Here is a 26,068-nt window from a genome sequence, read left to right on the forward strand (position 1 = left end):
TAATGATGATTTTAGAGCCTTAAGAATACAAGTCGAAACCTTACAAGAAGAGATTAGAAGAGGGTTTGCAAGAATAAGAGACCTAGTGAGTGATGAAGAACAAGAGATTTTGGAGACTGTTAGCCAAACAATAGAGCAAAGAGTGTTGTTTATAATTAGGGCCTGGCGGATTCCAATTGCCTTGGGCAACATTGGAATCCGCCTAAGGGGGCCAGCCCCTCCTTCAATATATAGGACCAAGCCCTATATCTTTCGGCCACTCCAAAAGGTCCCCACGCTACACTCACAAAAGTAATTAAAAAAACCCACGCTATACCTTGATAGGGCCGACCCTATCCTCTACACACAAAAAGGAATTAAATAAATTAATGAAATTAATTGGATCAAGCCAACTTGATTAGGAGTGTTTGCTCTCCTATAAATAAGACATTTATCTCTCACAATATAATCAATGTAGTCTGCAAGTAAATGCGAAATATATCCTTCTTGTGCAGCAAACTCCTCTACAAGCAGTAGGTCACAGCGAATATATCCTTCTTGTGCAGCGAACTCCCTTACAAGCAGTAGGTCACAGCGAACTACATGTATGTGCAGATCTAAGTGGTGATCACAGCAAATTCCATGTATGTGCAGATCCAATTAGTGATCACGGTGAACTCCATGAATGTACAGCAGATCTAATTGGTGATTACAAAGACAAGGATCTCTATTGAAGGTTCAAGCAAAGGACTGCAACTAGTTGAAAGGTGCATACACAGCAAGACAAGTTAGAAGGACTGTAAAACATGATCACTGTCAACAAACTAGCTGTGTAGTCTTCTACACCATCTTCCTTGTGACTGCAACTTCTATACTCCAGATAAATGTGTAATTGTCAATTGAATCTAAAACCATAATCAGATCTGAGGATCTTTTCCGGCTGGGTTTTTCCTCCTAGGAGGTTTTCCCAAGGTACCTTTGTCTCGTCTCTTTTGCATTCATTTCTTACTATGCTTAAATCTGAAAACCAATAAATCTAATTAACCTAGTTGGAAACAAATTCTGATTTTCTGAGTATTATCTAATCTGAAAGTGCTAAAATTAACATGGTATCAGAGCTATAGGCTAGATCAAACTTTCAGATTCAGAATTCAGTATTCCTTTATTTTCAGATTGGTGTAGCAATTGCAGGTCAGGTCAATGGGGCTGAAAGTTGAAGATAGGCTTGATGGGAATCTCAATTTTACTGCATGGTAAGTTCAAATCAAGTTGGCTCTAGAGGAAGAAGATCTTCTCCAATTCATAGAAGCGAAAGAGCTAACTGAGCCTACAGATGCAGCCGAGCTAAAACAATTCAAAAAGGATGCTGTCAAGGCCAAGAAGATTCTCATTGATTCAGTCAAAGACCATCTAGTCACCTCTATTACCTCATTTACCACTGCAAGGGAAATGTTCAGTCATCTACAAGGTACATATGAAGTTAACAATCTCAGTAAGGCAATTACTTTAAGACAACAACTACTTAAAATCAAAAATGGCTAAAGAAGATTCTATTATTTCCTACTTTATGAGAATTTCAGAACTAAAGAATCAGCTAGGTTTAATTGGCCATAACATGGAAGACAAAGACCTTGTCATGATTGCCCTAAATGGTCTACCTCACTCATGGGAGTCATTTATCCAAACCATAAGTGGCAGGACTGAGTTACCTACCCTTGATCGCCTTAAGAATGATTGCATCCAAGAAAAGTCTCGCCTCATCACAAGAGGGCAAACCAAAAGTCCCCATGTAGATGATCATCACAAGATTGCAGCTCAATGCAAGAAAGGGGGAAATTGGAAGAAACCTTATCCAAAAAGAAATAGGGAATTCAGACCATTTAGTTCCCAACACCCTTGGAAGAAACGAAGAGATACCTCGCGTGTCCGATGCTTTAGAAGTGACAAATTTGGTCACTATGCTAAAGAATGTCAGAATAACCCTAACCAAAGTGAAGCCAACCTAAATGAAGTCTCAAAACAAAACGATGACTTCTTATTCATCTCCGCTTTATCTAGCAATGTTCCTTCAGATAGCAATACATGGTTGATTGACAGTGGTGCCTCCAAACACATCACAAGTTACTGTGATCACCTTTCAGGCTTAGTAGAAAAGGATACCAGCCTTCACGTGGTAATTGGTGATGACGCTCGTTATTCAGTAAGAGGTTCTGGCTCTACTTCTCTGAATTTAGATTCTAGTATTTCCTTGCACCTCAGTGATATCTTGTTTGTTCCTGGAATTAAAAGAAACCTAATTTCCATTTCTGCTCTAGAAGATAAAGGTTATCAAATTGCATTTTCTGAGGGAAAAGTTCTTGCTTGGCCTCAGAAAGCTAGTTTTAAATCTGCTCGTATAATTGGTCATAGATATGATAGTCTTTATAAGCTCCCTACTAACCCTATTCAAGCCCTCATTAATGAGGCTCTGAAATCGTGTGAGTTATGGCATAGAAAACTTGGACACTTGCATTATCAAGCTCTTCCATCCCTTGAAAAGTTAGTCAAAGGTATGCCTAAACTCAGTCAAATTCATGATAACACTTGTAAAGGTTGTGCTATAGGCAAAAATGTTAAAAGTCCATTTCATAAAAGTGAAAATAGAGCTAGAGACAAACTAGAACTTGTTCACTCTGATTTATGTGGTCCTATGTCTATAACATCTCGTAGTGGATTTCTTTATTACGTAATTTTCATAGTTGATTTTTCTAGGAAAACTTGGATCTACTTCTTGAAATCCAAAGAATCTGATGAAGTCTTAAGTAAATTTAAAGAGTTTAAAGCATTAACTGAAAACTCCTCTGGTAAAATAATTAAATGTTTAAAATCTGACAATGGAGGTGAATACACCTCCGGTAGCTTTTATGATTTTTGTGTTGAATCAGGAATTAAGAGGGAGTTTTGTGTTCCATACAATCCTCAACAAAATGGTGTTGCTGAAAGAAAGAATAGGACTATTGTGGAGGCTACAAAGGCTATGATCCACGATCAAGACTTGCAGACCTTCCTATGGGCTGAGGCTTTTAGAACAGCAGTGTATATCCAGAATAGATGTCCTCATCGTGTTCTAAAGAACATGACCCCAGAAGAAGCCTTCACAGGATCCAAACCAGACATTAGTCACCTCAGAATCTTTGGAAGTCCCGTTTATGTTCATGTGCCCAAGGAAAAGCGATCAAAGTTGGAACCCTCCAGAAAGAAAGGCATGCTAGTCGGGTACAGTGAATCCTCCAAGGCATTCAGGATTTACATCCCGGGTCAAAGGTATGTTGAGGTAAGTAGGGATGTTACATTTGAAGAAGACATTGCTTCTAAGAAATTTAAAGGTTCTTGTGTTATTGATGAAGCTAATGACAATCAAGATATAAATGTTGATACTAACCCTGAGATTCAGAGGGAGCAAGTTGAACCTCCACCTCAAGATGATCATGATGATCCACCAGAACCCATGAATCCCACTGATATTCCTAGTGACATTGTCATTACCAAAAAGAGGCCTCTTTGGGTAAGAAACACCATTCAAAAAGCTAAAAGATTTGCTGCTCCTAGTGGCACCTTCCGTGAAACTAAGAGACCTCAGGTATTCTCCAACTACGTTGATTTGATGTGCAATCTCATTGAAACTGAACCTTGCAATGTTGAAGAAGCTTTGATTCATCATGCCTGGAAGCTTGCTATGGATGAACAATATCAGTCAATCATCAAGAATGATGTGTGGGACATTGTGCCAAGACCCAAAAGTAAATCGGTTGTTTCCTCTAAATGGTTATTTAAAATTAAACATAATGCTGATGGTAGTATTGAAAAATATAAGGCTAGATTTGTAGCTCGTGGTTTTTCTCAAAAGGAAGGCATAGACTATGAAGAAACTTTTGCTCCTGTTGCTAGATATACTTCTATTAGAATGATAATAGCCATTGCTACTGCTAGGGGTTGGAAACTACATCAGATGGATGTTAAGACTGCCTTCCTCAATGGTGTCATTGAGGAAGAAGTCTATATCGAGCAACCTGAGGGTTATGAGAGTCAGGATAGATTAACCCATGTGTGCAGGTTAAAGAAAGCTCTGTATGGCCTTAAACAAGCTCCTCGTGCTTGGTATGAAAGAATTGATAAATACTTGCTAAGTCTAGGCTTTTGTAAAAATGATGCTGACTCTAACATATACTTTAAGGTAGCCAATGATGAAATGCTAATTCTAGTTCTTTAAGTGGATGACTTATTCCTTACTGGTAAAGATGAACTCATTATTAGATGCAAGAAAGAACTAGCTTCAGAATTTGAAATGAAAGATTTAGGTCTAATGCATTATTTTCTAGGTCTAGAAGTATGGCAAAGATCTAATGAAATTTTTCTAAGTCAAGGAAAGTATACTATTGACATTCTGAAAAGATTTAGAATGATGGATTGTAAACCCATGTCTACTCCTATGGAATCTAACTTAAAGAAATTAAGTGTTTCTGCAGCTAACTCTGATTTTGCAGATCCATCCGAGTACCGACAGTTGATTGGATCATTGATGTATCTAGTTAACATTAGACCAGACATATGTTTTGCTGTGAATGCTCTCAGCCAGTTCATGAGCATGCCCAAACATATTCATCTTGTTGCAGCCAAGCATATCCTAAGATACTTGCGAGGCACAGTTGGTTTTGGGCTGAAGTATCCACTTGACAATCCAATAACCTTGGAAGGTTATTTAGATACAGACTGGGCTGGTAGTGTCAAAGACATGAAAAGCACCTCCGGTATTTGTTTTAGCTTAGGATTTGCAGTGATCTCCTGGGCTTGCAGAAAACAATCCTCAGTGGCACTGAGTACTGCTGAAGCTGAGTATATTGCAGCAAGTGTAGCTTCCAGAGAAGCAGTGTGGCTTCGTAGGCTTCTTGCTGGGCTGTTTGGTCAACCATGGACCAGAGTTGTATTAAAATGTCTACCAATCCAGTGTTTCATGACAGGTCAAAACATGTGGAAACCCACTATCATTTTATTCGAGATATGGTGCAAAGAGCTGCTATTCAGTTGAAGTATGTCAGCACTGATGAACAGGTTACAGATATTCTTACCAAGCCTCTATCCAAAGTGAAGTTTGTGTACTTCAAGGACAGACTTGGTATTGTGGAAAATGAAACCCTAATTGAGAGGGAGTCTCAATCTCAGTGATACATTGTGTTGTATCAAACCACCCTCTGCGGGCAATGTAAGGTGGTATTGTAAACTTCTCAGGGAGAAGTATAATTATTAACCATCCTCTGTGGGCAATGTAAGATGGTATTGTAAATGTTAAACCACCCTCTGCAAGCAATGTAAGGTGGTATTGTAAACTTTCAGGGAGAAGTGTAATTAGTAACCATCCTCTGCGAGCAATGTAAGATGATATTGTAAATGTTAAACCATCCTCTGCGGGCAATGTAAGATAGTATTGTAAAACTTCTCAGGGAGAAGTGTAATTGCTAAACCATCCTCTGCGGGCAATGTAAGATGGTATTAGTGTAATTGTTGACCATCCTCTGCGGGCAATGTAAGATGGTAGAAAAGATCCTCTCCACCCTCTGCGGGCAATGCAAGGTGGATTCAGTCTATGCTTGTGTGCAAGACGGAAGATTATGGTTATGATTCTCTGCCCTAATTAAGAGGGAGTGTTGTTTATAATTAGGGCCTAGTGGATTCCAATTGCCTTGGGCAACATTGGAATCCGCCTAAGGGGGCCAGCCCTTTCTTCAATATATAGGACCAAGCCCTATATCTTTCGGCCACTCCAAAAGGTCCCCACGCTACACTCACAAAAGGAATTAAATAAACCCACGCTATACCTTGATAGGGCCGACCCTATCCTCTACACACAAAAAGGAATTAAATAAATTAATGAAATTAATTGGATCAAGCCAACTTGATTAGGAGTGTTTGCTCTCCTATAAATAAGACATTTATCTCTCACAATATAATCAATGTAGTCTGCAAGTAAATGCGAAATATATCCTTCTTGTGCAGCGAACTCCTCTACAAGCAGTAGGTCACAGCAAATATATCCTTCTTGTGCAGCGAACTCCTTTACAAGCAATAGGTCACAGCGAACTACATGTATGTGCAGATCTAAGTGGTGATCACAGCAAATTCCATGTATGTGCAGATCCAATTAGTGATCATAGCGAACTCCATGAATGTACAGCAGATCTAATTGGTGATTACAAAGACAGGGATCTCCATTGAAGGCTCAAGCAAAGGACTGCAACTAGTTGAAAGGTGCATACACAGCAAGACAAGTTAGAAGAACTGTAAAACATGATCACTGTCAACAAACTAGCTGTGTAGTCTTCTACACCATCTTCCTTGTGACTGCAACTTCTATACTCCAGATAAGTGTGTAATTGTCAATTGAATCTAAAACCATAATCAGATCTAAGGATCTTTTCTGGCTGGGTTTTTCCTCCTAGGAGGTTTTCCCAGGGTAACTTTGTCTTGTCTCTTTTGCATTCATTTCTTACTATGCTTAAATCTGAAAAACAATAAATCTAATTAACCTAGTTGGAAACAAATTCTGATTTTCTGAGTATTATCTAATCTGAAAGTGCTAAAATTAACAAAGAGAAGCAGTGGCAGCAGTAGCAAATGACCCATTGCTGATTGCATTATCAAGGATCAAAAAAAAACCCAAGATCAATGTTCCTACATTTAGTGGGAATTTAAATCTAGAAGAATCAGTAGATTGGCTGAATGATATAGAAGAGTATTTTGAGTTTGAGGAAATAAGAGATCCTGATAAAGTGAGGTTTGCTAAAACCAAGCTAAAAGGACATGCTTCAATTTGGTGGAGAGAAGTCCAATTAGAAAGAGGAAGAAAAGGAAAAGAAAGGATCACAAAGTGGGACAAAATGGTGGAAAAAATGAAGAGACAGTTTGTTCCTGTAGACTATGAATTGGATCTACTCAAGAAGATGCAAGGATTGAAACAAGGAGCCAAGACAGTAAAAGAATATATAGAGGAGTTTCACAAAATCCTCATTAGAACCGGGCATGCTGAAGCAACTAAGGAGAAGGTGGCAAGGTACATTATTGGCTTGAGGCCAAGCATACAAGAAGAAATGACTTTGGTGAGAGTCCTTACAATGGAAGATGCATACCAAATTGCCTTAAAAATTGAGGAGAAAATGAACAAAAGATTTGAAAATAATCAGAGAGGAAGAGGCCGAGATGGAAAGAAAGAGGAAAGATCATATGGAGATTGGGATGAGGATTCAAATCAAAAAAACCAGAAATTTGAAGAGCATGGCAATAGTAAAAATCAGAGGGAAGATGATTCCTACCCCCGTGGACAAAATTCCAAAGGAAGAGGAAGATTGAGTAGAGAGTTTGGAAGAGGAAACTACAAGATAACTTGTTATGAATGTGGAGAAGAAGGACATAAAGCATATGAATGTCCAGAACATGGAAACACAAGAAAAGGAAATGAAGGCAAAGCGAGAGTTGCAAACGTTAATGAGGAAGTTGAATCATCACAGTCAAATGAAGCTGAAAGAGGTGAAGTCCTTGTGACAAGAAGGGCATTGGTAAGTGAAGACAATGCACCTAATCAAAGAAAGAACCTATTCAAGACAAAATGCAAGTGTCAAGAAAAGGTATGTAATGTTATCATAGATAATGGGAGTACTGATTATCTCGTTTCCGAAGAGATGGTGCGGAAATTGTAGCTAGAAAGGAGGAGGCATCCGTAAACAAATTTTGGTGAAGTTTAATATTGGAACATATTATGATGAGATAATATGTGATATTATGCCTATGAATGCGTGTCATGTTTTGTTAGTGAGGCCTTGGCAATTTGACAGGAGAGCAATGCATGATGTATATATCAATGCTTACTCATTGATGAAGGATAGAGTGAAACATAAGTTGAAGCCATTGCATGGTGTGATGGAAAAGGTATGTGGCAATACAAGAGTTTGTTTAGTAGATGATATAGATGGCATGAAACATGAACATGTTAGTTTTGCTAAAGCTAACCTAGAAGAAGTTGAGAAGGAAGATTTGCTGAAGCATATTGAAGCGGTTGATGGAGAATGGGAAGAGCTGATTTCAAGTGCGACAAAGGTTGCAGCAGAAGGTAAAGTAAAATCAGATTTTTATATGTTCTTTGAGGTGAATTAGTGTAAAAAGATAGAGAAAATAATTGCAGCAGTTGATAACTTTGATGAAGTCAAATTTGAAAAGCATGATGAGAAGATAAATGAAGTTTCTGGTAAATATTTGGTTGGGAATAGTAGAGACCTTGAATCCTTGTTAGGAAATGAGAAGATTGGGACTTTTGATTGTTTTACTAATGCTATTTTGAATGAAGGAAATTGGATGGCAGCAACATTGTGTCTTTCAGAAGGCACCGAAACAGTGAAAATTCATGGAGGCACAATGGAAAGAGGAAAAACAGGTAAAACAGCAAGGGAGGTAAAGGAAGACATTTGTTTTGATGAAGAGGAAGGTATGAATTTGGTTGTTTATTCTGATTTTGATAGACTATGTTGGTGGGAAATCAGATTTGATACTTTGAATCTTATGAAGGGTGGAAATAGAAGAGCAAGAATGAGAAGGAATGATATTATGAGATTGCAAAAAGAAATGAACAGGAGAATTCCAGTGGACAAAGAAGAGAGATGGATCGAAGATAGGCATAGGGTCTACAAATGTTTCTGAGTTCAACTCAAGAAACATTTTTTTTCTTCCGTGGGTGTCTGATGCAGGGCACCCACAGTGATGCAGGGCACCCACAGTCCTTGAATTAGATTTTGAATGTTATTGCTTGAGGAGTGGAGCCCATAAAAAAAAACTAATTTTGGCAAATCAGTTTACGGTTCTGAGTTTTGATTTTCTGGGACTCAATGTGCAGCTAGTGGTATAACAACAAACCTAATTTTAGCAAATGGCCAGGCAGGTGTAAATGCACATTCATGAAGCTGGAAATGAATTTAAAATGACATTTTGAGAAGGCGTGGGTGGGGTTTTTTGGAGGTAGCAATTTGGAGAGGAGGAGTTTTGGGAGTGAAGGGGATTGTTTTTGAAAGAGGGGTTTAAAGAAAAGATAAGAAAAACCCAGATCTTGGAGAAGACAGGGTAGGTGTAGTATTTTTGTTTAAGGATTGAATAAATTATTTTTGTTGCAGGTGTAGGGAGGTATTTACAGCAGAGAATTGGTTGGAGATGTGTGTTTTGAATTCTACAAAGAGTTGATTTTGTTTGTCGCAGGGAGCTGGTGATGTTGAGGAGTGTGATTTGAATAAGAGAATTTCTATAGTTCATTTCCTATGTGTTCTTGCTGTTGTAAATCAGTTTATTTTTAATTTTGAATGCACATTTCTCAATCTTACAGGCTGTAATTGATGTATTCTCAGTTGAGAGGTTGTTGTAATGATTTATTAGTAAATATGGTATAAACATCTCATGAATTCATTGTGCAAATTTTGAATCTGTTTCATTGTTCAATGTGGTATTTGATTTGGGTTGTATAAGGTTGTCTTTGATAGTGATTTTTGTGTGTATTCCCACTGCATCAAAAGTATAAATCTTTATATCTATTTTTTAATAAATACAATTGAATTGCACAAATATAAGTATTTTTACTCCTTTTTATGCAGATTAATATAATGAGTAAACATATAGATTAGTATGCAGATAAATATATTGAGTAAACATATATCCAAATTAAATGTTACACTGCCACCAGTAAGACAAAGTCACCCATAGATTAAACCTAGTTTAATTGACTTCCAGAAAATTTGAGCATTAGTGAATTACATATTTGTAGAGCATACGATCATTCTAACTAATTGTACTCATCTTCGTTTTTATCCCTCTAATTTCAATACTAAACTTATAAGCTTGAAGCCAGAAAACAACCCTTAACTAGTTGGCTATGGACTCGATGTAAAACAGGACCTATTGCAACCAGAATACAACCCTAAACTACTTGGTCATGGACTCGATGGAAAACAGCACCTATTGTCTTGTGAATGTTTGTTGATGAAAAGGGAAAAAAAAAAAAAGTCATGCTTAGTGACAGAACTCAACCCTAGTTTAGCAGGCTGTGCTCTAGTATAAAGATGATCGGCTTGAGACCCTTTCAAACTTTCTCCCCTGTTAATTATGTGGTTGTGTGATTAACCAGGTCACCATTGAACCAAGACAGATGCAAGTCCTCTTAATAAGTTTTCGCAGACGAAATACACTTTACTTAACTTTTCTTGGCTGAAAATGCTATTTTGTTCAGCAGTGTACTCCCTATTTACCAAACAAAATTAAGAAAATAAAATAACCCGCAAATGACAATGTCCAACCCTCAACAACTAAGAGAACATACCCCTCCCTCTGGCCCAACAATCCCAAGATGATCACGGGCAAATACCAGAATAAATTATTTAAAACTAACACGCGCGTGCTTATACTAATCTGTCAGTGAATTCTTTGTCTTCCCTGTTTGAAATTCAGATTCAATGGATCTATAAAAAAATCGGAGTTCTAACTACTTCAAGAAGAAGAAGAAAATCCCTGCAAAGATCTAAATTTAGAGTAATTTCCAGTGTGGACACAAATTTAAGCGAAACTACACCAGGTTCATTTCCACCTCATGAAAAATGTCTTACTGCTGACGGGCTACCTGGAGCTCGCCCTGAACGAACGACGATACATTTGTGAAGAGATCAAAAAGAGCTTGAGCAAGGGCTTTCTCCTTGTCCTTTTCCTTCTCCTTTCCCTTGTCCGGCTCCATAATTTTGAACAATAAAAGCTCTGCCTTTCACTTTTTAAATCTGCATTTTCAGTGCTTTCATATTTGGAAAATGTTTTGATCTCTCGGATAATGTAGCACAATTACTGGTCTACCTTTCGAGGTGCACTATGTTTTATGGGAACAAGTATTTGATTTTATCTTGTTCATTTTCAGAACATATATGTGAACTATTTTCCCAAGTTATTAGTCCCTATCATATCAATGCTGATCAATATAATCACTTAATTAAATTTGATAGAATATTTAAATTACATCAATTTTCATGTTTTGAAATTAAAAAAATCTAATATTTATACTATAAAAAGTATTATTTATTTCAAATGATATTGGTGGAATCTTTTGAAATCTTATTATAGCCTTCACATAATATAAATGTTTGTCGGTTCTCACAATTAATATTCATCTTCACTTATCACCAAGGTATAGTGTTCTACATGTGATAGGTTAGAAACAAGCATATTCACTTTATATTGTAATGTATAGATTCTAGCATGAGAGTTTGGCATAAATATTAATCATCTTATATACAAATTATTTGAGTCATCACTTTTCACATAATTCTAAATTTAATAAATGCATCCTCCATTATAAATATTTAACATTCTACTCAAAAAAAACTTGTCACATCAAAGTCTTACAAATACATTCTTTGATGTATTATCTTTCACTTTTAGGTGGGTAATTAGTAATTTCAACTTGAAATACCTAAAGCAATTCAAGTTATGATATACATACCTTCCAAGCTCTTAGGAATGAATCTTAACACTTTAGACTATTATATGATCTCCTTCAGTAAATGTCAATATCTAGCATGTTCATCATTCCTATTCAAAAATTATGAAGATGCAAAATCAAGCCTAAGATCTTATGAGAGAAGATCCAGTTGATTCAACGTCGGACAATGAAGTACCTGCAAGAGAAACATGCATGCAAAGCCAAAATAAACAAAACACACACACATGCATTAACAGGTATTTTCCTCCATTGTTCTTCTACCACTCAAGATCTTGTGTTCAAATTCTGGGTGCTCTCAGAAAGCACATGCACAAGAAGATATGGTGGATGGATTTTGAGGATGAGTGCAAGATGATTAAAAGATATGAGATATGAATGTAAAAGTAAACTAGCTAGAATGCGAAAGAAAGAAAAGATGCAAGAGATGCATTGATTTGCTAGATTGCTAGATAGCCTCAAATGAGAGAGGTGTTGGGCTTAAATAGAAGTTCTCCGAGTGGATCCAAGCTGTTGTGGGATGAATATGGGATAATAGGAGATTAGTGGTGTAGGAAGAATGAGTGGTAAGGAGAGAAGATGAGTGGTATTGGAAAATGGTAAGTGGTAAGGAATGATTATTATTTATTTTAAATGCATGGGATGGATAAATAATGAAATATATATTCATTTAATAGATTTAATGAATTAATGATATGGATATATTAATAAAATAATGAAGAATGAATACATTATAATATAGTGAATAATGGATAATGAAAATAATGGAATATGAATATAAATATTAATATAATGAATAGTATAATGGAAAATGAGAAACTAATATTATAATGGATCCACCCTGATGATGATTAGAAAATTAAGGTTTGATAAGAGGACACATTTTAATGGAAATTCATATGTGTCTACATTTTGCCCCTCTTTGAGACAATGCAGCCTGTGGCGTTGTTTCAAAGAAAAACTGATCAACTGATACATGCCCCAGAGATATACTGGTAAGGATGATGATTGATTGGTTATGCCCCCTCAAGAGATTGGTCGAACAGAATGATGGAGATTGATCTCTCGATAGATCACGGGAGAGAAGATTGGATGATTGATATTGCGCAAGTGATTAAGTTGAGATGTACATTTGATGGAAATGCACAATCGATGAGGCGTAATTGAACAATTGATGGAAATGAACAGTGTAGCCAAGTTGATAAGCTGATTAAGCTGATAGGAATTGATGATAGCACAAGATAAGGTGATCCAATTATTGATTGATTAACCCAGGGGGCATTGAGATTGAGAAAAGCAAGTTGATTGATAAAGTGATTAAAGATCCAGAGGCATTCATCAGTTGGATAAGGCATTTGATTGATCTTGCTGCATTGAAAGAATGAAGAAGATGAAGATAGAAATGATGAGAAAGAGAGAAGAAAGGTGAGGAAAGGAGAAAAGTGATGAGACAGAAGAATGATGAGAAAGAGGATATGAAAGGTGATCAAAATTCTGGTGCATTTTTTAAGTGCTTGTATCATCATCGAGCTTATTATAGAAAAAGGATAAAACTCATCTAGATATTAATAAGATCCAAATGAATCATCATACCAATTGCATGAAAGAAAACATATCAGATAGTCAAGGAATGCCCCAGTTCACATGAGCCCCATATATCCTCGATGATCTTAGACAATCATGTCCTAAGACGAGACCTCATATTACTAAGGAACAATCCACAAGCAGCAAGTAGGTGAAGATGCCCCATCCTCGCTTTTCTAGTCAAAGACATCTTGAAAATAAAATCTCTTGTCAAAAACATCCCAGAAAAGCTAAAAGACATGTCACCAAAAAGAAAAACAATCAAAAGATAAAAGCAAACAAACAAACAATATGTTTCATGCCGAATGATTTTTGTTCACAGTTAATGTGTTTGGGTTTATAATTTGATCAGATGTTATGTTTGCTCAATCATAATCTCGTCATGTCATGAGTTCATTGAAGTGCAAAGTGTGTGTGTGTGTGTGTGTGTGTGTGAAAAGTGGACTTGTATCTATATCTAGAATACACAACACTTCAATTAAGTCATTAGATGCATGGTTAGTAAATTAATAAACAATGAATAATAAACCATTACAAAGCGACCTATTGCCTTCTAGTAGATGCGAGTTTAGTCTTGCTCTCAGATTTCATATGCAATACCAGTGACTAGACGACATCTAAACGAAGGATTTAATCTATATGAGCATGAATTCAAGCTAAATGAATGCAAGATTAAGCTAGATATGCAAGATTTAAGCTAGATATGCAAGATTAATCTAACATGATTTAAGCAATATTAAGCTAGATGATTTAATAAATATGCAAGAACTAATATGTAATATCTCAATGCAAAATCTTAGTGAACCTAGAGCAAAAACAACATAATAACAATATGTTCTCCAGGATCCTTGAATGAGAGATGAAGGCATGAATTTATAGAAAATTCAGAAAGAAACCAAAGGTTGAGATCAAATGATGATGAGCGGTCAAGATTTTCCAAGAGGAAGCACAATCCAGGTGAATTGATGTGATTGGCTTCTTTTCTCAGTTTTAAAGGAAATTGAACTAAAATTAAGATAAAATTAGAAAACAATGGTTTATTCTCTATTTCATTCAATTTTAATATTTAAATGTTTTAATTGCTTTCTCTGAGATTATTTATCAATTTTTAATTTGTTTTTCAAGATTATCTCCAATTGATTTCTTTTCCCAAATTTTAATTCTTTTTTTTGTCAATTAATTCCTTTTTGATGATTTAATGGCAAATTGGTTTATTTAATTAAATATGCTAGGATATTCAATAAAACAAATAGGATAATTGTTTAAAAATGATTTACTTGGAATGATCATTTAATTAAATAAATATTTAATTAATATTGGTTGATTAATTTGCCATGTGACATTTAGTGATTTTAGAAATTAATTGTGTGCTCAAGATTAAATTTAATTGCCTTTGGTTAGGACCTTGGTGACGTTGTCGAGACTAGGGGGCCTATGGTTTAGATGATCATTTTTAGGGTATTACATTTGCCCCTCTTTGAATTAATGCGTGAGTAGCGCGTTGGTTCAAAGAATAGTTGATGTCTAGGAGATACCAGTTCTGAACTTGATTGATCACAAACCAGATGAAGAACAAGGTATTCAGTTTGTTTTGATGAAACTGAATAGAGTTGATTAAAGCGAAACCGATCCCGAACTTGATTGAACTAAGACTGATGAAGAGCAAAGATACCGAACTTGAACTTGATTGATCAAGAAGTGGATCTTACCGATCTAGAACTTGATTGAACTAGACACAGTGAGCGAAGATAAAATCAATCTTGAACTTGATGGATTAAGACACAATGAGCAAAAATAAATTGTTCAGCCTGATTCGATGCAATGGAACTGAACACCTGCTTAGCTTGAGTGTGATCAAAGATACTCCTTAAACCCTTGATTGAGTTTAAATGAATAATCAGCTTGATGAAAAGTGATGCAACTGATTAATGTTAAGAGAGTGATTCAGACGAAGACAATGTCAGCTTGATTTGATTGACAAAACTGATATGCCCCTAGAGATTGATTTGATGAAGCTTAGCTGCTCGACTTGTAATGAAGATTTTTGAAAGAAATTCTCGACTTTGAGGTCATGAGTATGCCACCTTGGGAGAGAAATCGAAAGATAGCGAGGGTTGTGCAGTGATTTTAAGCAATTATTTGAGCGATGATAAGTTATTTGAGCACAAAGATTAATGTTGATGATTAAAATTAGAATTAATTTGAGAAATAAATTGAGATTTAGCATTGATTAACGAGAAATTGAGCATAAATTGAAGAAGAGAATGAGTAGTTGATGAAAGTGCTAAGTGGTCTCAATTGTGCAAAATTGACTAGGAGGATGATCTTGGATTTTGATTTCGATCCCAAAAATGGACTTAGGACAGTCGATTTACGAGCTCTTGATTTGATTTCATCATACTTGTGTTGATTGATTATGAGATATTGTTTTATATGCTTTATTCTATATGTATGAATATCTTTTCAGTATAGATGAATGAATGAAAATGGAATATGGATGTTTATTTTTGTTTCTTTTTATGCAAATAAATGAGGAGAATGAGTAACTAGTAATGCAAATGTTTATTTTTTTTCATGCAATAATATGAATGCAAATAATTATAAAATGAAATGTATGGATTTATATAAGATGCTTATGTATGCAGCTAACATCTCAATACACAAGTACTCGATCAGAGAACCGATGATGAAAAAGCGACCACTTAGCTGAGAAAATGACAATGCTTCAAACTCTCATTCAGAAGATAAACAGATCATTGTTATTATGCTGAAATCACTCGAAATGCATAAAATTTAGAATGAATGCAACCTAAACCTAGTCACTAGATTTGGAATGCTTAATTTTCATCACTAAGCGTTTTACAAACATAGCAAGCAGAATAGAGTTCATTTCTTTGCATATGCAATATTAACTATCTTGTCTGCAATGACCCTTTGTTCGTTCATATCCTTGGACAGATTACACATGCATCTAGATTGCACATTAAAGAAATTCCCTCAAATAGACAAAGAAATGACTCCAACCTCCCTGTAGCATACAAATAAGCGGAGTCGAGGTATGTGTGGCGATTTCACCTTGATGTGAAGGCACTTATCATAGACACCCAGCTAATTAGATGTTTCTAGATTATCGGATTCATTCCTACAAGCAGAAAACAAAGAAAAGTATATGCCCCCAATCCTTGCTCCTCTTAGTTAAAATAGACTTCCTCGAGTTACTCAGAGGGAATAATAAGCGAAAGCCAATGTAAAAGACAACACACAAAGAAAATTCCATGCATATCTCAAACAGTTTAGTGATTGTTTCAGTATTGTTTCACTTGTGTACTTAGTGATAAAACTCTTCAATAGTTGGGAGACAGGTGACTGACTTAGAGTGGATGACCGGGTACCACTAACTAAAAGATGACTTGGTTGATACTGCTTAGGACATGTAAATTGCTCAGTCGATTACCCGAAGACTAGGACATTGATCGGTTTCAAGCCATGAGGGTTCCAAAAGAACCAGGATGTCACAAAAGCGACTAAAAGTTATGTACAAGCTAAAGAAAAGATGCAGCATTTTAGTACAAAGAGATAAGACCAACCTGGACAAAATCCAACAACCATACTAATCTATGTCATTATTTTGATTTGATCATTGATAGGAATGTCTGGTTTCAAAGAGTAAGTACCTCGTATAAGACGGATCTGTCTGATTTTGAGTGTACCCTTCCTTGTATAAGACATGTTGATGTTTGATAGAGTTTGATAGATTTATTAACAAGACACGCGATAAGTTTTATTGCAAACTTTGAGACTTTGTATGTGGTTGATTTGGTTTGAAGGATAGTATATGCTTTCTTGCTTTGGTTTTTCAATTTTTTATTTTTTATTTTGTGTTTTTTTATTTTTAGGATTTTTGTTCAGGACATTTTATGATTTTTAGGAGTTTGTTCAAGACATTTTATGATTTTTAGGAGTTTGTTCAGGACATTTTATGATTTTTAGGAGTTTGTTCAGCTATGCCCCCAGTATGCAAGCCTATATGACATGATGATCTGTAGAATGCATGTGGAGACAATGAATTTTTGATATGACCTATGTTAATGCAATATGCATGATGAAGATACATTTCCTATTTGAACAAGGATGACTATGTTTTTTTAGCACTTCGTAATACACCAATTGAATTGGAGGTACAAAACATTTCATAGATAAGTGGTCAATTGATCCTTAAGGTCCCTTGGAACATCCAAATTAACACACTTAGTGACTAGGATTTACAAATGGAGACGCATAAAACTTCCCCATTGGTTCTTGAAACTTTGATCTTCTTTTACCCATGTGAGTGCAAATGAGTTAATTCCCGCTCTCGTGTTCACTAAAGATCCTTAGCATCCTATATGACTAGTTACATGGATTATTCTAACTTTAAAAGTATCTCGAATAGAGTCTCGTTATCAACAAGCTTTTAGAGCTCTGACGAGGTTATAGACTGTAATTTCTCAAATATTGCTCCATTGCCAGCAAGCGTTCATAGCCCTGATGGAGTTACTCACATGTTCCCATAGTCAATCTTTTTGCCGCACTTGTATGCGTGATATTTCAATTATATATCATTGCTCTTTTGCCTGGAGATGAATATTTGGCATAGCACTTTGTCCTTTTTTTTTGCCTTGACTTGTAAGTGACGTGACTATGAAGTGTATACTTGCAGCTACAACACAAAACACTCAATATATCATTACAAGCATGGTTAATGAATTTAAAGCAAAGAAAGATAAAACCATAGCTAAGCGATCTATCGCCTCCTAGTAAATGCGAGTATGAATTTTGCTCTCAGATCTGGTTAGGCAAATTCCAGTGACTTGACTACACGTAGATGGAGGATTTAAATGATAAATGACTCATTTAAGCTAGCAATGATAATGATTAAGCTACATGATTCCATGATTATGCTGGAAAATATGCTAAAATGATGTAATTAAGCTATGATAACAATGCTCAAATGATAAACTAAGAGTTATTATGCCTATAGTAACAATGCCTAAAATGCAAATGAGATGGGATCTATTTATAGGATTTCCAAGGCCAGGGGTGAGGTGGCAGGAATCAATGCTCAAGATTAAGTCTGAAGATATCAATGGTGAAATTGGAGGAGGTTGGAAAAGAGGTTGGATGAAAGGGAACATTTGGAGGTAGGTAGGAGAAGAGGTTGGATGAAAGGGGACAATGTCATCTCCATGGTGACAAGTGTCAAGAAGCTTCTAGAAAGGTTGGATGAAAGGGAACAATGTCATCTCCATGGTGACAAGTGTCAAGGAACTTTGCTCATGAGAGAGCAAGTGTCTAAGGAAAGGGGACATGGTGGTTAGGATGTGCAAGCTAGGATGGGGTTAATTAAACATGGGGTTAGATGGAAGGAGTTAGGTTTAGGAGGGATTAGGTTAGGTGGTTAGAAGTTAGGAGAATTTGAATTAAAAAATTCAAATAATAGGAAAAGGCTAATTAATTTCAACAACTCATAAATTGATTTGTTTTAATTAATTATGGGATTTAGAAGAAATGAATTTGATGATGAATTTGATGGGGGGAATTAATTAATTTGAATTAATTAATTAAAGGGGATTATGAAAATGAACTTATTAAATAAATCCTTAGATTTATTAATAAGTAGATGAAAGGGGGAATTTAATCAAATTACTTAGTGAATTAAATTAAATTAGGAAGGGGGATTAATTAAATAATTGCTTATTTAATTAATTATCTTTAGACCATTTTTAGGCGTATAGATTTTGCCCCTCTTTGAAGCGAGGTGTGATGACGCATTGATTCAAAGAATAATCTCATTTTTGATGATATTGGTTCGATAGGATGCCCCAACTATTGATTGATAAATTCCGATATGATGATGCCCCCTCGGGAGATCAATTGAGATAATTCATCTTTGGAGTTTTTGAATCTTTGCGAAATTGATATCCCGATTAGATTATTGATTTGATTTCTGCAACTGTGGTTGATAAAAATACGAGTTCTACGATCACGGTGATGTGGTTCTTGATTATTGATAAAGCTTGATTGATTTGATCAATAAGATTGAGATTTAGTCTGGTTTCAGGAATGACACCTCCTGTATAAGACAAAGATGATCAAAGTGTCTGGTTTTAGGAACGATATATCCTATATAAGACATGATCAGAACGTCTGGTTTCAGGAAAGATACATCATGTATAAGACATGATAGAATTGATTTAGATGTGATTGATTGATAGAATTGATAAGATTGATTGGATAAAGAACTGATAGTTTGTTGATATCAAGTTGTAGAAAGATGTAGATATGTTGATGTTGATTTTGTTGAGAGGGTAGCATAAGGTTTTCGTTGGGTCGACAATATCTGGAGAGATATGAGTCATCAGTCTGATTACGTATACACTTGTGATAATACCTTGATGATTCTTGTGATAGATTTAACCTTGGATAAAAGGAGCATGCAGGATCCCATGCAAGAATGAAATGCAAGCTTAATGCAAATGAAAATGAAAATGAAAATGCAAATTAAATGCAAAGGTACGAGCGGACCAGTCACTGGATTATTACATTTTGTCATCATTGAGCTTTTTAAAGTATGGGAAGTGAGTGCAAACATTAATGGTATAATTAAATCATGATGACCTAAGCACTGCTTTCCTGAATTTCGATATGGCAAGTTAGCACAAGCATCGAGGTATAATTAAACCAATATGACCTGAGTGTTGCTTGCGTAAAACAAGTTGTATTAACCATTTCAATACACAAATCAGAAATGTCTTCAATGATACTCCGATGATCATGTCCTGAGACAAATTTGCACATATTAATGATTAATTTTCAAACAACAGACATGAAAAATATCATGTTTCTTCCTTGTTCCTCTAGTCAAAGACATCCTGGAGTCACTCAGAAATCATAATAGCAAAAATCAATATAGAAAATAAAAGTTGAACAATCATGTTAAAATCATTATCCAAAAGATAACATCCATTGAAAAGTGTGTGATGTGCTTAGACTGACTTTGTGATAGTTTGATGGTTGATAATTTGATCTCGTATTCAAATGTTGGATATGTCTCAGTTTTCGCTTGATAAGGGTCATTTAATTGTTGTTCTACCTGTTTGATTAAGCTCAAAATGATCAAGAAGTTTTGCCCCCAGCTAAGTGCAATATTTTTCCACAAGCTTAGAAACAAATTCAGTATGATATATCCAATGATCCAAACCATGGCGAGAAGCCACCCGAGATGCCTACATATGTAGAAAGGTTTTATGATGCATATGAACAACGCTGATGGAAAATGAATGAATGTAAGCAGGAAGATGCATGAAATAATAAATGGAAGAGCTAGCTGACAGATAAAGCCCGTTTGCCAGGTTTTCACCATCTGTTTTTATTGCACTTTTTCTCATATTTGATTTTTTGGGGATTTTCTGTTTTTTCACTATTTTTGGATTTTTTTGCTTTTTCTCTATTTTTTTTTCTTTTTTTTTCTTTTTCAGACATAAAACTTCTTCAGATGCATGTTATTGATGGGTTCCTCAAGCTGATCCCCGTCCTGTGTTGATAGTTGATATGCTCCTGACCCAACTATTGTTGTGATCACAAATGGACCTAACTAGTTTGGTTCAAACTTTCCTTTCTTTTCTTGATCTGCCTGGTTGCATGGATTTTCTTTTAGTACTAGTTCCCCTACTTGAAAAATTTGTGGTTTGACCCTGTGATTATAGCTCTGGCACATTCTTTGTTGATATACCTTTAAATGATCAAAGACATTTTGTCTTCGTTCATGGATCAATTCTAACTCTTGTAGTCTAGATACTCATTGTTCTTCATCTGGGATGAGACCTTTTAATGATACTTGTAGAGAAGGTATCTCTACTTCTATTGGTAGTATTGCTTCTGATCCATAAATGAGAGAGAAAGGTGTGGCACCTGTTGGTGTGCGGATACTGGAACAATAGGCCCATAGAGCAGGGTTCAATTGAATATGCCAATCTCTTCCAGCATCATTCACTGTCTTTTTGAGGATTTTCAGAATGGTTTTGTTTGATGCTTTTGCTTGCCCATTTCACTGTGGATAGTAGGGTGTGGAAAATCTGTGTTGGATCTTGAATTTCTCACATAGCTCTTGTACATCTTGATTCTTGAACAGTCGCCCATTATCAGAGATAATGGTCATTGGTATGCCATAGCGACAGATGATGTAATTCAAGATAAATGCAGTAATTTGTTTTCCTATGATATTTATGAGAGGTATTGCCTCAATCCATTTTGTGAAATATTTTGTAGCTACAAGGATGAATTTGTGACCATTAGATGAAGAAGGATTTATCTTTCCTACGAGATCAAGACCCCATTGGCGAAAAGGCCAAGATGTTGCCAAAGCATGAAGTTCTTGTGTTGGTGCATGAATCAAATTCCCATGGATCTGACATTGTTTGCATGTTCTAGCTATATGAAAAGAATCTCGTTCCATAGTCAATCCATAATAGTCCAAGCGTATGAGTGCCACAAATGTCGTTATGGACTTCATGTAAGGCCTTCTCAGATTATTCTTGTTCGAGACATCTTAAAAGAGTACCGTCTAGACCTCGTTTAAATAGGGTATCTGCGACAAGAGTAAAGTGGGAAGATTAGCGAATAAAGTTTCTCTTTTGGTTCTTCGATAAGTCAGGAGGTAGGGTGTTATCTTTCAGGTATGTGTAAGTTTGGCCATAGCGTGGGGAATCATGCCCCACAAGGTGACAAATAATTTGGGAATCAGGACAATTATGAGCAGGGTAAAACGACTCTTCCACCGGGAATTCATAACATTATTGATTTTCCTGTGTCTGAAGTAGAGAAGCAAGTGTAGCCATGGCATCTACTGCTTTGTTGTCATTTCTTAGAATCTACTAAAAATTTATTTCTACAAAGTATTTCTTGATATCATCAACCATCTTTTTATAAGGCATTAACTTTTCGTCATTTGTTAGATAATTGTCATTGATTTGATTGATGACGAGCTGAGAGTCTCCAAAGACTTGAAGTTGTGTAATGTTCCATTCTATAGCCATTTTGATACCTGTAACCAAAGCTTCATATTTTGTGGTGTTGTTGGTGCATGGAAAGCTTAATTTGTATGCTTTTGGAATTGTATGACCTTGTGGTGTGATGAATATAATACTTGCTCTTGATCCGTGTTGTGTTCTATTATTGATGCTTGCTCCTGGACTGATATTCGGGTGATGTATTGTAAGATATGGATCGAACCCTGGAATGTCTGTATATGAACAGGTAAAGCTGATTTGTCATCCTTTGAAGGGTTCCAAATATTTTTGCCTTGCTAGGTCTGATAGAGAAGTTGCTGGATATAGATCAGTTGTGCCAATGATAACTACCTTTGTTGTTTCCATCAGGATAGATGACCTTTCTTGATAAAATTCAAGTAAGGTGTCAAATCTCCCATCTTTCAGCGCCTTGAGGAGGTTTTCATCGTTAGATGCGTCCTTTCTTTTTACTTTTTCCCGACCTAATGTTGCCAATAAATGGTTTTCAGCATTAGACTTGATATTGTTTTCTTTATGTTCACTTTTGCAACTACGAGATTTGACACCCATTTGACTTGAAGATAAGTTGCTGAAATTCTTGGTCAGAGTTGTTGTGGGTTTGATTTCATTAAGATATAAAGATATGGCATGGTCATTAGGAAAGGTATCAATGGCAGTATGTCCTTCATTTTCCCAGTCCATAGGTTGAATTAAGGATAAAGGATCCTCATGTTGAATTATGTCAAAGATATTAGGGGTCATGATAGAGATGTCAAGGCTTTTAGTATGTATTTCCATGTCTAGAATGATACTCTCGTCAGAATGACCTTGTACAAGAAGATCCTGATCATCCTCGGTTAAGTCCATGTCAGCCAAATGTGATTTTGATTCAAGTAGGCTAGTTCCTAACATTTGCCTTGCATACATGTGAACTATATCGACTCCTACATCTTCTTCTTCCCTTTCAATTTCAAGTTGCTCTTGCATGTTTTTCCATGATAGCAAATATTCTTCATTCCCTTGATCTCGTAGCTGCATTTGTTTTTCCATGTTTGACAAAATTGATGCAAATGATTTTTCTTTGGATTGTATGCTTGAATATGTTGCCTCTCTGTTATGTGAAACTATAACTTCTTGAGCTGATTTCAGATTACTACAACACTGCAATGGATTTGAGTCTGTTGATATTGTGATTCGCTGCCCATTATATGGAAATTTTAGGCATTGATGACATGTTGATGTAATAGCTTGTATTTCTTGTATCCAGGGTCCTCCCAAGAGTATGTTATATGGTAGGTCCAAGTCTAGAACTTGACATGCCGTGTCTTTTTGCAAAGGTCCCACGCTGATTGGTAAAATCACAATTCCTTTAGAGGAATGCTCTTCCTCATCATATGCTTTGATTTTTATCTTTTTGGGGGGATCAACTGCATCTTCAGAATAACCTAGAGCACAGACAAGACTCAAAGAGAAAATGTTCAATCCATCTCCCCCATCTATTAGGACATGATTAACGAGCATTTTATGAATGAGGACTTCAATTTGCAAGGGAGCGCTATGGGAATTTTGCAATGAATTAATGCTTGGATATGAAGGAGATGAGATTTGAATAGGATCCTCTGAAATAGGTTTGATGGGTATATTGTTTGGTGAGGATGCTATGGAAGGTTCTTGCAAGCTTTTAAGAAGTGTAGGAATAGATGCCTTTGGAGAATCAATTTGCTTATGCGGGAATGAGCCTTTGCTGGACATAGGTGCACGATTTTTATCTTTCGCAGCCAAATCTTTTAGGGATATCTTTAAGAGTTGCATAAAAGAGTCACCTTTCTTAGGAAATGTATTTGAATCCTTGTTAGGTTTTAACATAGTTGAATTTTGATTTTGAACTTGTTTGATTGCTCTGATATGTTGGCTTGTTATGTCTTCTTCTTGTGTTTTGCTTTGGTATGTCATGTTGTTTCAAATGTTTATGTTTCTATTTCAGGGGTTCGATTGTCCAAAAGTTGTTTTGATAAGTGATCAATTGTCAATGTAAATGTGATAGCCTGATATGACACGAAAAGATGGTTCAAGTGTTTAAAGGTTTGCAAGTTTTTCAATCGTCAGTTTTGGAGTGCAATGATGATGATTTGATAAAAACCAAGTCCAGTAGGAACGATATATCCTACGATGTGGGACAAGATTATCCTTACCAAATGTGTCAGTTTCATGATAAAGGATGATAGATCCTGATGAGAAACTATGTTTGAGTGATCAGTTTACCAAAGAGGGTGATAATGCACTTTGAGATGTTTAGATCTTGAACTTGTTGAGGGTGAGCACTTGAAAATCTTGAGGTGTTTATGTTCTAAAGTCTGATTTCGACAGATGATGACTCGACCAAGCGAACCAAGAAGATAATACATTCACATAATGATAGAGAATAGGTGTTTATGATTACTACAAATTGATCAAGCAAAAATAACAAATCTGAAAAAGGCATGCAAGATACAGCTCTGGACTGGTAGAAATAGAGACTCGTATGACAAATCATATAGCCTCAAACGACAAAAGATACAAACCTATACGAAAAAATGAGATTTTTATGTGAAACAATAGAGGCTCGTACGACAAACTTTTCTGAACCATATGACAAGACAAATACCTCGTACGACAGAGAACAAGACAAAAAAAATGTGTTTGTTTGGTCGAATTTTGATCATTGAATTTTGATGTTTTGCTTATGTTTTCCAGTTTTAGATGTCTGATTTTTTTCAATTTAGGGATGAATACATAACAAACACATGATATGATAAGTAACCACAAACATGCTAAGCCCAAGGAAGTTGGCTGAGGAGAGAAAACCTTTGCTTGCAAGCTTAGGTACACACCCAATAGCTAATCAGAATACGACCGCTGAGTCTAACGTAATGGATTCTCAACGCCATATTATCCGACTCCAAACGCTAATGGAGGCACGATATGGCAAGTATCTTGGGAGAGTTACTACTGTTAGGGTTTCAAGCAGATCCGAAGCAAATATGAACTAATAATTATATGCAGATTTAAATACAAAAGATAAAGAAATAAAACAGGACACAGATAACACAGAGATTTAACGTGGTTCACCCAGAATGGGTTACGTCCACCATACACAGCCATCCAATCTTTCTTATTATCCAGCAAAAATAGTACATCAACCTTACAATTCCTTAAGCATCCCAGCTACTTATAACATGCATTTTTAGGGCAACAAACAAAGTCGACCTTTTTAGGGTTTTATTACAATGTCGGTTTTCATCAACGAAAAACAGCAAAAAAAATTTCCTCGGGGCGGCAAACCCCAGCCTGGCCCCGGACCCCAGCGAGGATACGTGCTGAGTGTACAGTACTTTGCTGATCAGTCGCCACATTTCAAAAATCTCCCACTTGGAGACCGATCAGGCTCCACACTGAACAATCTCCCACTTGGAGACTGATACTACACGACACCACTGTACATGCAATATTTGCTAGATAAAACACTAGGACTCGACTGGTATAAATTCCACAATTATCAATCAAGAAGACCAACAGAAACTGATGAAGAAATCAACTTCTTCTGTGGAACTGCCTTTGTGAACATATCGGCAGGATTCTCACTTGTGTGAATCTTCTCAAGCCGTAACTAACCCTCCTCCAAAACAGTCTGAATGAAGTGGTACCTGAGCTGAATGTGCTTTGTCCTTGAATGAAAAGCAGAGTTCTTTGCAAGATGAATGGCACTCTGGCTATCAGTATACAATGGGATATCCTCCTGTGTTTGACCCAATTCCTCCAGAAAACATTGTAACCAAATCATCTCCTTGCTGGCTTCTGTAGCAGCAACATACTCAGCTTCAGTGGTTGAAAGTGCAACAACCTTTTGCAGCCTAGAAACCCAACTGACTACAGTTCC

General features: G+C 36.1%; 1 protein-coding gene across 2 annotated transcripts in view; it reads right to left on the reverse strand.

The window, feature by feature from the left end:
• The window catches only part of LOC131072082 (biogenesis of lysosome-related organelles complex 1 subunit 2), a 29,593-nt gene extending 18,673 nt beyond the window's left edge, over positions 1–10,920 (reverse strand). Inside the window, exon 1 of one of the 2 annotated variants that reach the window (XM_058008121.2) lies at positions 10,658–10,920. In XM_058008121.2, coding sequence (XP_057864104.2) covers positions 10,658–10,768 — 111 coding nt within the window. In that variant the 5' untranslated portion in view covers positions 10,769–10,920. The remainder of the gene's footprint in view (positions 1–10,657) is intronic. The other variant, XM_058008123.2, reaches the window with a different exon arrangement.
• Positions 10,921–26,068: the final 15,148 nt, after the last annotated feature.

Source organism: Cryptomeria japonica, chromosome 3 (genome assembly GCF_030272615.1).
Source record: "Cryptomeria japonica chromosome 3, Sugi_1.0, whole genome shotgun sequence".
NCBI classification, from domain to species: Eukaryota; Viridiplantae; Streptophyta; class Pinopsida; order Cupressales; family Cupressaceae; genus Cryptomeria; species Cryptomeria japonica.